The sequence below is a fragment of the Eucyclogobius newberryi genome, unplaced genomic scaffold, assembly GCF_026437365.1.
Source record: "Eucyclogobius newberryi isolate DKJ021-1_F unplaced genomic scaffold, fEucNew1.0.hap1 SCAF_19, whole genome shotgun sequence".
NCBI lineage: Eukaryota > Metazoa > Chordata > Actinopteri > Gobiiformes > Gobiidae > Eucyclogobius > Eucyclogobius newberryi.
Window position 1 is genome coordinate 27629680 of NW_027315823.1, and position 12262 is coordinate 27641941.

Sequence of the window (12262 nt, forward strand, 5' to 3'; positions counted from 1 at the left end):
AAATCCAAGGTTTTTGGCCCAAAATTCTTGGAAATATGTCGGTGTAATCCCTCATTCGTCCAGGCGTGTTCCATAGTAGAAAAAGCTTCAGTTGTAGTCATCTGGACTCAGTTTGAAAAAATAGACGTTTCGACTCTCATCCAAGAGTCCCCCATAGTGGCCAACCTGTACATGGAGCACTTTGAGAAGAAGGCACTGTCCTCATTCTCAGGCATAGCTCCAAAACTGTGGCTCCGCTATGTCGATGATACTTTTGTAACAATCAAGAAACAAGAGCTGGAAACCTTCTCTGATCACATCAATGCTGTGGACCCACATATTAGGTTTACAAGAGAAGACGCTAAGGAGAATCGCTTGGCCTTTCTTGATTGTTCCACGATCAGAGGAGAGGACGGGAAACTCCAAATAGAAGTATATAGGAAACCTACACACACGGACCAGTATCTGCTCTTTGGTTCCAACCACCCACTACAGCACAAGCTGGGGGTGATCAGAACCTTACAACACAGAGCTCAAGGTGTGCCCACCAGCTCAGAGGGCAAGAAGAAAGAGGAAAAACATGTCCGAAATGCCCTCTCAGCCTGTGGTTACCCCGCTTGGGCTCTCAACAGAGTGAAGAGAACCAAGAAGCAGGACAAAAGGGAAACTGAACAGAGAAGGAAGGGTGTTTCTATCCCTTATGTGTCTGGCCTCTCGGAAAAACTGCAGAGAATTTTTAGACAACACGAAGTCCCTGTTTATTTTAAACCAGGAAACACTTTAAGACAAAAACTGGTTCACCCAAAGGACAAGTTGCCGACTCAAAAACAGAGCAATGTAGTTTATTCGATCCAATGCAGTGAAGAAAGTTGTAAAGAACGTTACATAGGTGAGACGAAACAGCCTCTACACAAGAGGCTCTATCAGCACAGAAGAAATACAAGTTCAGGACCTCAGAGCGCCGTGCATCTCCATCTTGAAGCCTCTAATCACTCGTTTGAAGACGGTGAGGTGAAGGTTTTAAGCAGGGAGAAAAGATGGTTTGAAAGAGGAGTCAAGGAAGCTATTTTTGTTAAAAAAGAAAGACCTTCTTTAAACAGAAATGGAGGGCTTAGGTTTCATCTTCCTGTTATTTATAATGGGATTCTGAACCCCTGGAAAGGTAATGGACATTCAGATGCTAATCAGGTACTCAGGGTGGTTGAGCCAGGGTCTCACAAAGACAAAGAGGTTTCTAATAGCCCATTAAGATTCTGAATAGGCTAGCTCGGTAGATACAAGGGGGAGTTTCTGTTGAAACAAACAACTCTTTCTACTTCAGGAAGGCTCCTCCCAATGGGTGGGTCTTACCACAGAACAGTATTAATATCGGAGTTCTCGACCTAAATTCTGTTATTGACAATGACTCTTGGATGAGAGTCGAAACGTCTATTTTTTCAAACTGAGTCCAGATGACTACAACTGAAGCTTTTTCTACTATGGAACACGCCTGGACGAATGAGGGATTACACCGACATGCTAGCTAACAAGGTTACAAGGTTAACAATAAAAGCTTACTTTACAAATTTATTGTAGCCGAATGATTGTGTGGGATTTCTATTAATTACTCAATAATACAAAAATCATTATGACTCACCGTAAGTTGTCTCACTGGGAATAAGTGCTGTAAAGCGCAGACGTGTCTCCTCCGTGTCCGAGTTAGACTGAGTGAACAGGCAAAATTACACTGCAGACACTTTTTGCACCTGCAGAATGCACCTGCAGAATGTCTATGTACATTGAAACAACGTTGAATCAATGTTGGCATTTTAACCCTAAAATACAAGGTTAAAACAATGTTGAATTAATAACCTTTTTTCAACCATTGGTATTTCAACTGTGATTCAACGTTGAATCATTGTTGACTTTTCAACGTCAACCAAAAATAACTAATCTGACCATAAATCAACGTTGAATCAACGTCTTTTGCTATCTGGGGGGTGACTGGAGCCTATCCCAGTGACTTCGGGGTACACCCTGGACAGTGGCCAACTTGTCACTCTCACATTCATTCACTAGGGCCAATTTAGAGTCACCAATTTTGCCTAACACATACATGTCTTTGGACGGTGGGAGGAAGCCGGAGAACCCAGAGAGAACCCACGGTAACACGAGGAGGACATGCAGACTCCCCCCAGAGAGATCATGTGATGTTGGTCTGGTCCGGGAATCGAACCCATGATCTCCTTCTTGGGAGGCAAGAGCGCTAACCGCCTTTGCCACCGTGCACCCATTCAGTAGCAGTTAAATAAAATATTAAGTACACAAAATCCTGAGCCACGATCATTAAAGATGAACAGGCAACTTCAGAGGTAGCGTCAGAAACATTGTAATCTCATTAAACATTAGACACTCAAAACACATTTTAGGAGCAGCAGAACCAGTCTAGTACCAAATGTTCCTAAACCAGAAAACACTTCAGTACAGTTTGTAAATTCTTAGAACTTGACACTAAAGCGCCACAACATTAGTTGTGCAAACAAACACTTAATCAGTTCAATACAAATAAATACATTGTGTACATTTGAACTTAAACAATGTTATCAAACACAAAACTAAAGCTTATTGCCACTGCCATGGCATTGAAAAGAACCAGAAAAGTTTGTAGATTACTAAAACTGGGTGTTTTTTTACTCCTCTGCACTAAGCCAGTTGCTAAGGCACCAGATTATTCACGTTTTCAGCTGATAAAGGACGTGCGCCGGGTCCTTCTCGCGGATCTCCCCAGCTACGGCGCCAGTCGGGACCTGCTCACGCGGGCCCCCGGCGTCGGGTTGCCTCGGCTGGCGCCTAGCAGCTGACTTTGTAAAGTTAATAAACCAAAGCCATGATCTGCCATTAAACTCCATTTACACCACGAGAAAAGCAGCACAGCACAACTCCTCCACTGAGCATGTGCAGGACGACTCGGACGCACGTCTGCTGCTGAGTGTATTCTACGGACATGAGTCCGGCGCGTCGAGAACGCGCGTCCGGTGCGTTTGTCTTTATAATGTACACGCGCTCAAATTCTGCGCGATTCGTCCGCAGTGGTTTGTGCGAGGCTTTAGAACTTGTGCGGACCAGGGGAATCCCACCTGCGTTAATGGACGTTAAAATAATTGATCGCGTTAAATATGAGTTAACGCGATAATAACGCGTTAACTTGCCCAGCCCTAATTATATTATTATATAATATTAAAATTTCTCAATGGTGGATAGGCCTATACACCATGTAATAGTAATAGTTTATGGTGCATGACCTTTGGAAATAATGAAGCTACATTAAACCATCCTTGAAAGAAAATGCAACCCCACATGAGGCATATTTAGCATCCCTTTAAAAGATTCTGGGGAGAGCACTGAGACGGGTGAGTCATTTGGGGAGGTGGAGAATCCTTGGGTAAAATCTGTGCTTATAACATAGAAGAAGCTGATCAAAACATACAAACTAAACAAAGATGTTAAAATCTTAAACTGGTTGGCTTATGATCAAAATGTCACACCAACAACACAAACTCAAGATTTAAAGTCTGGACAACAAAAGGTCTTTTACCAGATTGTAAAGGAGAATCACCTGAAGAGCTTTGATGGGTTTAAAGAATCATTTGACTTAGAAAAACAGGACTTTTATATGTGTTTACAAATATTAAGTCATTACTACCAAGGGGTAATGATGATGAAGAGTGTAAAAGTATATGAACATCTCACTGGAGAACCACAGGATCACATGTTTTTTTTTGTTTTGTTATATTAAGTTATATTAAATTTTTAATATAACTTGGACAAGCTTGGTGGGCCGGATTGAAAGGCCCAACGGGCCGGATGTGGCCCGCGGGCCGTAGTTTGGGGACCACTGATGTAGAGGGACCCTGGGGCCTTTTGTACAACTTGTTAGCTCTGGATCAGGTCTGTGGAGTGGCGTAGCTGTTCTAGTCATCATAATCTTAAACACACATGTTGATATCTAGTTGTATTTTCCACTATGATCTATAAATCATTCTGCCACAACAACAACAACAACATCTGAAAGTGAAAATACAGCAGTGGATTTAAAACGTCACATGATCGTTTAGAGCAGAAAGTACAGATAATGTTCAAAAGTAAAGAGTAGTTATTGTTCCTTGACTAAAGTCATAAACCGTGTTCATGGGACTGTGAGGGCGTCACCTTCTGCTCTGTGGCGCTGGACCTCTAGACTCAGAGCCGAGACTAGGTGGCGCTGTTTCCTCCGGTTCTCCTCCTCATACTCCGCGATTGTTCTTTCAAACAGCGCAAAGATCTCCTCCGCAGCCACAGTCACACTCTCCTGCACCAAAGCTCTCAGCGCCAAACTCCTTCCACACATTTTACAAACTGTTTTTAGCTTTAGCTCGAGCCACGGACAGTTCTAAAGCGTCAAGCCCCCAGGGCCAAAGAAGAATAAAGTCTAAATATGAAGTCTTGTTGTTGTTGTTGTTGTTGTTGTTGTTTTATGGCGGTTGGCATCCAAGTGTTGCATTACCGCCAAACTTTATTCCTCAGACTTGATCATATTCCTTAAAAAACATTCTTCAGACTTTGTCGTATCCTTTAGAAGTTCTTCTTCCATTACTTTCCAGAGTCCGACCGGCTTTATTCCAGGGCTGACTCTTCTTCATCTTCCTCTCCTTCTTTGATGTTCGGTGCTTCCACCGTACAGCTTTATTCTTTAGGCTTCATTCTTTAGGCTTTGATATCTCCACTGATGTCGTTGCTTGGCAGCCGTGCATCTACGAGACTGGGCGAGGACAGGAGACCGCCCCCACCTCTATTTCTTCACTATGATCACTCTGATTCCCCACAAGCAGACCTCCATCACTCCGACTCCCATTTAGCGCCTTTAGCCTGTTTTCTATTTCTGCCCAATCAAGCTCTTTTGTTCCAAGGAATCTCCCTGCAGCTTTAGCAATGATCCTGATCCTTTCAGTTCTGCTTTGAGTCTGAGCAGCACAGTTTACAACATCCACCATAAAGAGTACAAAATCCTCTCTATCCACAACCAGGGTATTCTCATTAATTCTGGAACAGCCACACTTGGAACCTCCACACTTCTTGGGAGCAACGCTGGCTTCCCTCACTTTGCTCTGGCTGTGAGCAGCTCTGGCTCCTCTCTCTGTATTTACTTTAACCTCGTTACTTGAAACTTTCTTGACTGCATTCGCATAGGATATACCTTGAGAGACCTTCATTTTCTGCACCTCAGCAGCTCTTTTGCTAAACCTGCATCCCCCGTAGGCAGAGCTATGTTCTTCCCCACAGTTACAGCACTTCAGTTTTGCTCCTTCGTCACACTTCCCATACTCGTGATCTCCTGCACATCTTTGCCTCCCTCTACAGACCGCTGCAATATGCCCAAAACGCTGGCACTTGAAACAACGCAGGGGCGGTGGAACATATGGCCTAACGTCATGGCACATGAACCCAATGAACACCTTACTAGGCAGGCACCTCCCTTCAAGTGTTACCATTACTGACAGGCTGTCACATCTTACCCCAGACCGGGTCACCTTCAACCGCGGCATACCAATGACCCTCAGTAATTCACAGTTGATGATTGAGTAGTTTGTGACTCAAATAGTTGTTTGTCCTGACAAATCGCAAGATCCTGCTGAACGCAGACCTGAGCAGGGAGAAAGGGAGAGAGAGCCTCGGTCAGCCGGCTGCACCCCCTCCTCCATGTAGAGACGCTAATGCTAATGCTTAGCATTAGTGTTAGCATTAGCAATTTACTTTTGCAAATACAGTGATCCCTCGCTATATCGCGGTTCACTTTTTGCGGTTTCGCTGCTTCGCGGATTTTCATCATGCATTGTGTTCTGCATTCTGATTGGCTAAACAGTCTCTCCGTGTCTTCTCTACCTGTGTGTCATTAACGTTATGGATTAATATGTACACGTATGTAAAAGCACTTGCCAAATTGAAGTTTGCGAGGCCGGTGAGAGCGCGCGTGTGAGCTTCAATGTTTTATGGAGTATTTCATTGTATAATAACTGTAAAAAAATAAAGGTTTCTACTTCGCAGATTTCGCCTATTGCGGGTTCGTTTTGGAACGTAACCCCCGCGATAAACGAGGGTTCACTGTATTGAAAAAAAAGTACGTTATGTAAAAATGTGAAAAGCAATAGCCCCTAAGACGGTGAAAGCGATCGTAAAGAGGTATAACTTGTTGAAATCGGTGAAAGTGGATAAGGAGTGGAAACGCGTCAAAAATCCTACAATCCTAAAATACAAATAAGATAAGATAAGATATTCCTTTATTGTCCCACATGGGGAAATTTCTTTGGTGCAACGCAGGAAGATACAGAGGTAGATACAGAAGAACAGATCACTTATAGGAAGTCTGAAAAACACTTTCAGTAGAAGATCTCCTATAAACAAAAACTCCCATAGATAAATAAATAAATACCATTGCATGTGATCCCGACAGTAATTGCACATACGTGTCACGACAGCACATAGATTGCACATGAATTTCACAGTAATTGCACATGAATTGCACATGAATTCCAACAGCAATTGCACATATGACAGAATTGCACATCAGTATTAGGTTAGGTCAGTATTGCGACGGGATAACGTGACGATCTCCGGGTAAGACGACTGTTGTCCGCAGTTTCATGAGTTCCTCCTTTGTATAAACGCGGTACGGCACCGGCCGGGGGGCGGGGCCGGAGCCAAGAACATATAGTGTCTGCTTTATGACATCATAAGCAGGAGCTCAATTAAAAAATAATCGGAAAAAACTACAGACTTATTTAATATAATATAATCTATTTTAATCGTCAACAAAGTGGTTACTCAGCGAGAGCAACCACTTTGTGGATGTTGAAGGGGCTTTGAATAAATAAATACATAATAATTTTTACATACTTAAAACCTGCTTTACCAGTTTACCTTTTATTTTTTTCAGTTTCAAATATTATGGAGCACTTTTGCTCTATAATATGTTTATCTGGCAACCCTGCATCCTCCGTGTAAAGATGGCGCCTCGCTTCCAGCAGCATGGACCGTGGCCGTGTTTGTAACTGACAGCCGTTAGTTCCACAAACAGGACTTCATTTTCCCGTTTAAAGATGAGGTTCAGCGGCGGAGTGATCCCTGCCGGTGCTGAGGACCCGGTGGAGGAAGAAGAAAACGTGGAGTACGACTTCCACCAGGACATCGCTCGCTCCTCGTTCGCGGACATGCTGCACGACCACGACAGGAATCAGAAGTATTACCGGGGCATCCGGGCCGCCGTGGGCCGGGTAAAGGCGCGAGGCGAGCCGGTCATCGTGCTGGACATCGGCACCGGGACCGGTTTACTCTCCATGATGGCCGTGACCGCAGGGGCGGACCTGTGTTACGCGGTGGAAGTGTTCAAACCCATGGCACAAGCGGCGCGGCGCATCGTGGACCGGAACGGCTTCTCAGACAAAATCAAGATCATCAACAAACACTCCACGGAGGTGACGGTGGGCGCGTGCGGAGACATGCGGAGCAGAGCCAACGTGCTGATCACGGAGCTCTTCGACACGGAGCTGATCGGAGAAGGCGCGCTGCCCAGCTACGAACACGCGCACGCACACCTGATGCGGGCCGAGTGCGAGGCGGTGCCGCACAGAGCCCGCGTGTACGCGCAGCTGGTGCAGTGTGAGCGGCTGTGGAGCTGGGCACACCTGCGGCCCCTGAGTGTGGGGCCCTCACAGCTGCTGCCGTACCGGGCCCTGGACTCCTGCGCCGGCTCTCACGCGGTGTGTGACGTCCAGATGAGCCAGGTTCCCCCGCACAGCTTCACCGCACTGAGCCCGCGCCTCACCGCGTTCACTGTGGACTTCAGTAAAGCGGTCAGCAGCGAACCGCAGACGCACCGCTGCAGGTGTGTGTGTGTGTGTCTGTCTCTGTCTCTGTCTCTGTCTCTGTCTCTGTCTCTGTCTCTGTCTCTGTGTAAGATAAGATATTCCTTTATTGTCCCACATGGGGAAATTTCATTGGTGCAACGCAGGAAGATACAGAGGTAGATGCAGAAGAAAAGAACAGATCACTTATAGGAAGTTTGAAAAACACTTTCAGTAGAAGAACTCCTATAAACAAAAACTCCCATAGACAAATAAATAAATACCATTGTATGTGATCACGACAGTAATTTCACATGTATGTGTCACGACGGCACCTAGATTGCACATGAATTTCACATGAATTGCACATATGACAGAATTGCACATCAGTATTAGGTTAGGTCAGTATTGCGGGTGTTCAGTACTAACAGTGTTTGTTATAAAGTCTGACAGCAGCAGAAGGAAAGACCTACGGAACCTTTCCTTCACACATCGATGGTGGATCAGTCTCTCACTGAAGCTGCTCTCCAGAGCGGACAGAGTGTCCTGCAGGGGGCGACACTCATGGTCCTGCATAGATGTGAGTTTAGCCAGGACCCTTCTGTCCCCCACCTCCTGCACCGAGTCCAGAGCACAGCCCAGGACGGAGCTGGACTTCTTGATGACTTTGTCCAGCTTCCTCCTCTCCCTCTCTGTGATGCTGCTGCTCCAGCAGGCCACACCTACAGGAGCTGATGCCACCACAGAGTCATAGAAGGTCTTCAGGAGTGTGTGTCTTGTTTTTTTACATCAAAATATACCTCTAATAGGGTGCAGGGTGGCGGAGTGGTTAGAGCACTCGTCTCTCAATAAGGAGATCATGTTAGTTTAATTGGCAACTGTACATTTCTGTAAATGAGTTCAAATTGTTCCTTGTTCCTAATGTCATGTTGTCTGACTGTTTTTACCTGCCTTAGGACAACAGATGAACTTAAGCGTTTGTGCAAACTATAGCATGTTTATTGATTGATTATTTGGACTGAAATGGACCTGACCAGATATTGTTGAACTCATGTGCTGTGCAGATTTGTGGCCCAGTGTAGTGGTCAGGCCCAGGTGGTTCTGTCCTGGTGGGACATCTGTATGGACCCTGATGACAGCATCGTGTGCAGCATGGCCCCCAGCTGGACCTACGAGGACCCCAGCTCCGCGCCCTGGAGGGACCACTGGATGCAGAGTGTGTACTTCCTGCCGGAGCAGAGCGCGGTGACACAGGGCGAGGAGCTGTGTGTGAGCGTGAGCCATGACGACTACAGCCTGTGGTACAGTCTGCAGCCCGGACCAGCGCCTCGGCCCAGCTGCACGTGTCTGGCACATGTGGTGTGGAACCGCCCTCGCTTTGGAGAACTCAATGACCAGAGCCGCACCGAGCGCTTTGTGCGAGCGCTGCGTCAGGTGCTCCGACAGGACAGCGTGTGTCTCAGCGTCAGCGATGGCAGTCTGCTCCCTCTGTTTGCACATGTGCTCGGCGCTGAGAAGGTGTTCAGTGTGGAAAGCTTCAGGATGAGCCGGCAGGTCATAGAGCAGCTGCTGGAGGCCAATGACCTGTCAGGACGTGTAGAGCTGTTGGAAGGGCAACCAGAGCAGCTGAGCAGAGACGACCTCCAGGGGCTACAGGTAGTGATGACAACATACAACATACTGAGCATGATTTTACCACAAATATGAGAGATTACATTAATATAAGCCTATCCCTAACAAATAACTATTTCTATTTTGGATATTTCTTTCAAAAACAATACATTTCCCATAAAGTTATATGGGCCTCATCCATCATCTGAGATTATGTAGAACATGAACTGCCAGATGCAAATGTACTTTACAGGTTTTTTCGCAGAATAGATTGTACCGAAATAGCAATGGTTATTTATTTTCTAGTCCTTCTTCTGATAATATGTGAGGATGACCTGAATAACCTGGACATCTCGACTCTGCAGGTCTCCGTGCTGATGGCAGAGCCGTACTTCAGCAGCAGCCTCCTGCCCTGGCACTCTCTGTGGTTCTGGTACTGCCGCACGGCTCTGGCAGCGCACCTCCGGCCCGACGCTGTGGTGCTGCCGCGCTCGGCCTCGCTGCACGTGGCGGCGGTGGAGTTCGAGAACCTGTGGCGGATCCGAGCGCCGTGCGGGACATGCGAGGGCTTCGACGTGACGGCCATGGACGAGATGGTCCAGAGGTCTTTGGATTTCCGCGAGTCCCGTGAGGCCGAGCCGCACTCTCTGTGGGAGTACCCGTGCCGCGCCCTCACCGCCAGCAGCGCCGTCATGACCTTTGACTTCACCCGGTGCGTTCCACAGGAGCCCGTGAGCAGCCGGGGCTCACTGAGCTTCACCAGGAGCGGCCGATGCCACGGGGTCGTCATGTGGATGGAGTACGAGCTGACTGAGGGCGTGACGGTGAGCGGCGGGTTGGCTGCACCCGTGGGCGAGCAGGGCCAGTGCCAGTGGAGCCCACACCAGAAGCAGGCGGTGTTCTTCTTGAGCCCTCCACAGGACACTCCAGCAGATGGCGCCACACAGCTCTCGTACACGTTCACCTTCGAGCCCAGTTTGAGGGACATCCACATGGACTTCAACATTCTACCTGCCCAATAGCGAAGCTGCAGCCATGTCAAAGACTCTTACTTTAGTGGGCGACAGTCAAACAAATATTTCTTTTGTACATTGGGATTTTAAAATACATTTTCAACCAAATAAAGGGTGAAATATGCTGACTGAAGGCTTCTAGATAGAGAATATTTACAAATAAAGTGTATCATTGATGGAAATCAGAAGCTGTAATGATTTCATAATGTAATTTTGTTCATGCCAATGTATGTCACGTTTCAGGTTTAGTTCAGTTTTGGCAAGTCGAAGATATTGTTTCTACGGGAAGCGATGATAATGTTATAAACACTAAATTGCTTGACAAATGTTGCCTGAAAGGTGTTTGCTTTTGCCAGCGTCTCTCTGAAGAGCAGTCGGTGCAAATATCTGGGCTTTTGAAAGGCTTTTACATGATTTTACACTGACTTTTACCTGGCAAAAAAATATGGTTAGATAAGCACTAAAAGCTCAAAAGTATTCATATTTAGTGCTGCACTATTACCCAGTTTCAGCCACTTACAGGCCGTGTTTCAGCTCGGCCTGTAAGCTAGAAGAGTCCATTATCTCAGACCTGTTAAGACCTGTTTAACAGCATTGTAGCTGCACTTAAGTATGACGTCATTTGTGGTATAAATGTCAGAGCCACAGGTGATGGGAAAGATTGGGATTGTTCTGATATTTGAGTAGTTTATGCAGAATAGTCACAATAATTCCTACATTAATCATTGCAGCCCCACTGTAACTCTATCACTTATAGTTTTGTCCTGTAGAGTGTAGACAGGACGGCAAGAGCAAAATGAGAAGAAAAGACATAGTGCAAATTGTAAGGGCCTTTTGCCTGGAACAAAAAAATATGGTTAGATAAAATAAAAGCCAGTTCTAAAGATTGTTTTTTTTCTTAGCACATTTTAACCCAAATCTACACTATTTATTTTAAGCCCATTTCTTTCAATAGCTTATAAGTCAAATAAATGTAATTCCCTAATGTGTGTAGGCTGTAGGGTTCGGGTAGAGTAGATTCCCAGCCTTTAATAAGACATTTTGCTGAAAGTGAAACACACTGACCACTTTTCAAAACAGTTTGACCAACTTGTTTTTATTACAGTATTTTCCAGAGTATAAATCGCACCAGCCAAAAAATGTATAATAGAGAAGGACAAAACATACTAGTTGCACTGGAGTATGAAATGCGGTTGCAAGTGTGAAAATAACAAATAATATCACATATAAGTATAAATAAAAGTATAAGTCGCAGCCCGTTCAAAACTATGAAAAACGGTTCTTTTTTCCGGATTACTAATGTTAAATGGCCCATACCTTAATATTACTACACTACTCACTACTGCACTGCAAAAGTACTGCATCTTAATCTGAGTCCACATGCTCCTACAGTCAACCCCCTTCATCTGAAATGTACAATAATATTCCTTGTATTAGTTAACCTGGTAGCAGTATTAGTCAAGTAGAAGTAAAAAGTAGTGACCCAAGTAATTACCGTACTCAGCAAGATTGCTTCCAGTACTAGAGAAACTACTGCTTGTACTCAGTTGTACTGTATCGTATCTGAAGAAACACAAATGCTCAAATCATATTGTTTCCATTTTTCAACATGAAGCCTTTGTGACTTGTAGAAGAGGAACACTTTTACTCGAGTAAGAGACTCTCACTCTGTACAATATATTACTCAGGACTGGAAACTACTGGAAACTACTCTGAGACGTACAGTTTCGTCTAATAGTTACTCTAGCAAATAACTGCATACTTCCCTACCACATCAGCCTAGTAGTAATGCATGTAAGGCCT

General features: G+C 45.4%; 1 protein-coding gene across 1 annotated transcript; it reads left to right on the forward strand.

Annotated features, from left to right (window-relative positions):
* The first annotated feature begins 7002 nt into the window (after nucleotides 1-7002).
* prmt7 (protein arginine methyltransferase 7) lies at nucleotides 7003-10616 on the forward strand. Its single transcript, XM_072452540.1, has 3 exons — nucleotides 7003-7876; nucleotides 8900-9491; nucleotides 9812-10616. The coding sequence occupies exons 1-3, from the start codon at nucleotides 7092-7094 to the stop codon at nucleotides 10466-10468; spliced, it is 2034 nt and encodes a 677-aa protein (XP_072308641.1). The 5' UTR covers nucleotides 7003-7091; the 3' UTR covers nucleotides 10469-10616.
* Nucleotides 10617-12262: the final 1646 nt, after the last annotated feature.

Coding starts and splice junctions, on each gene's coding strand:
- prmt7 (XM_072452540.1), top strand. CDS start 7,092: ATGAGGTTCAGCGGCGGAGTGATCCCTGCCGGTGCTGAGGACCCGGTG. Junction 7,877..8,899: donor CCGCAGACGCACCGCTGCAG/GTGTGTGTGTGT, acceptor TGTGCTGTGCAG/ATTTGTGGCCCAGTGTAGTG. Junction 9,492..9,811: donor ACGACCTCCAGGGGCTACAG/GTAGTGATGACA, acceptor TCGACTCTGCAG/GTCTCCGTGCTGATGGCAGA.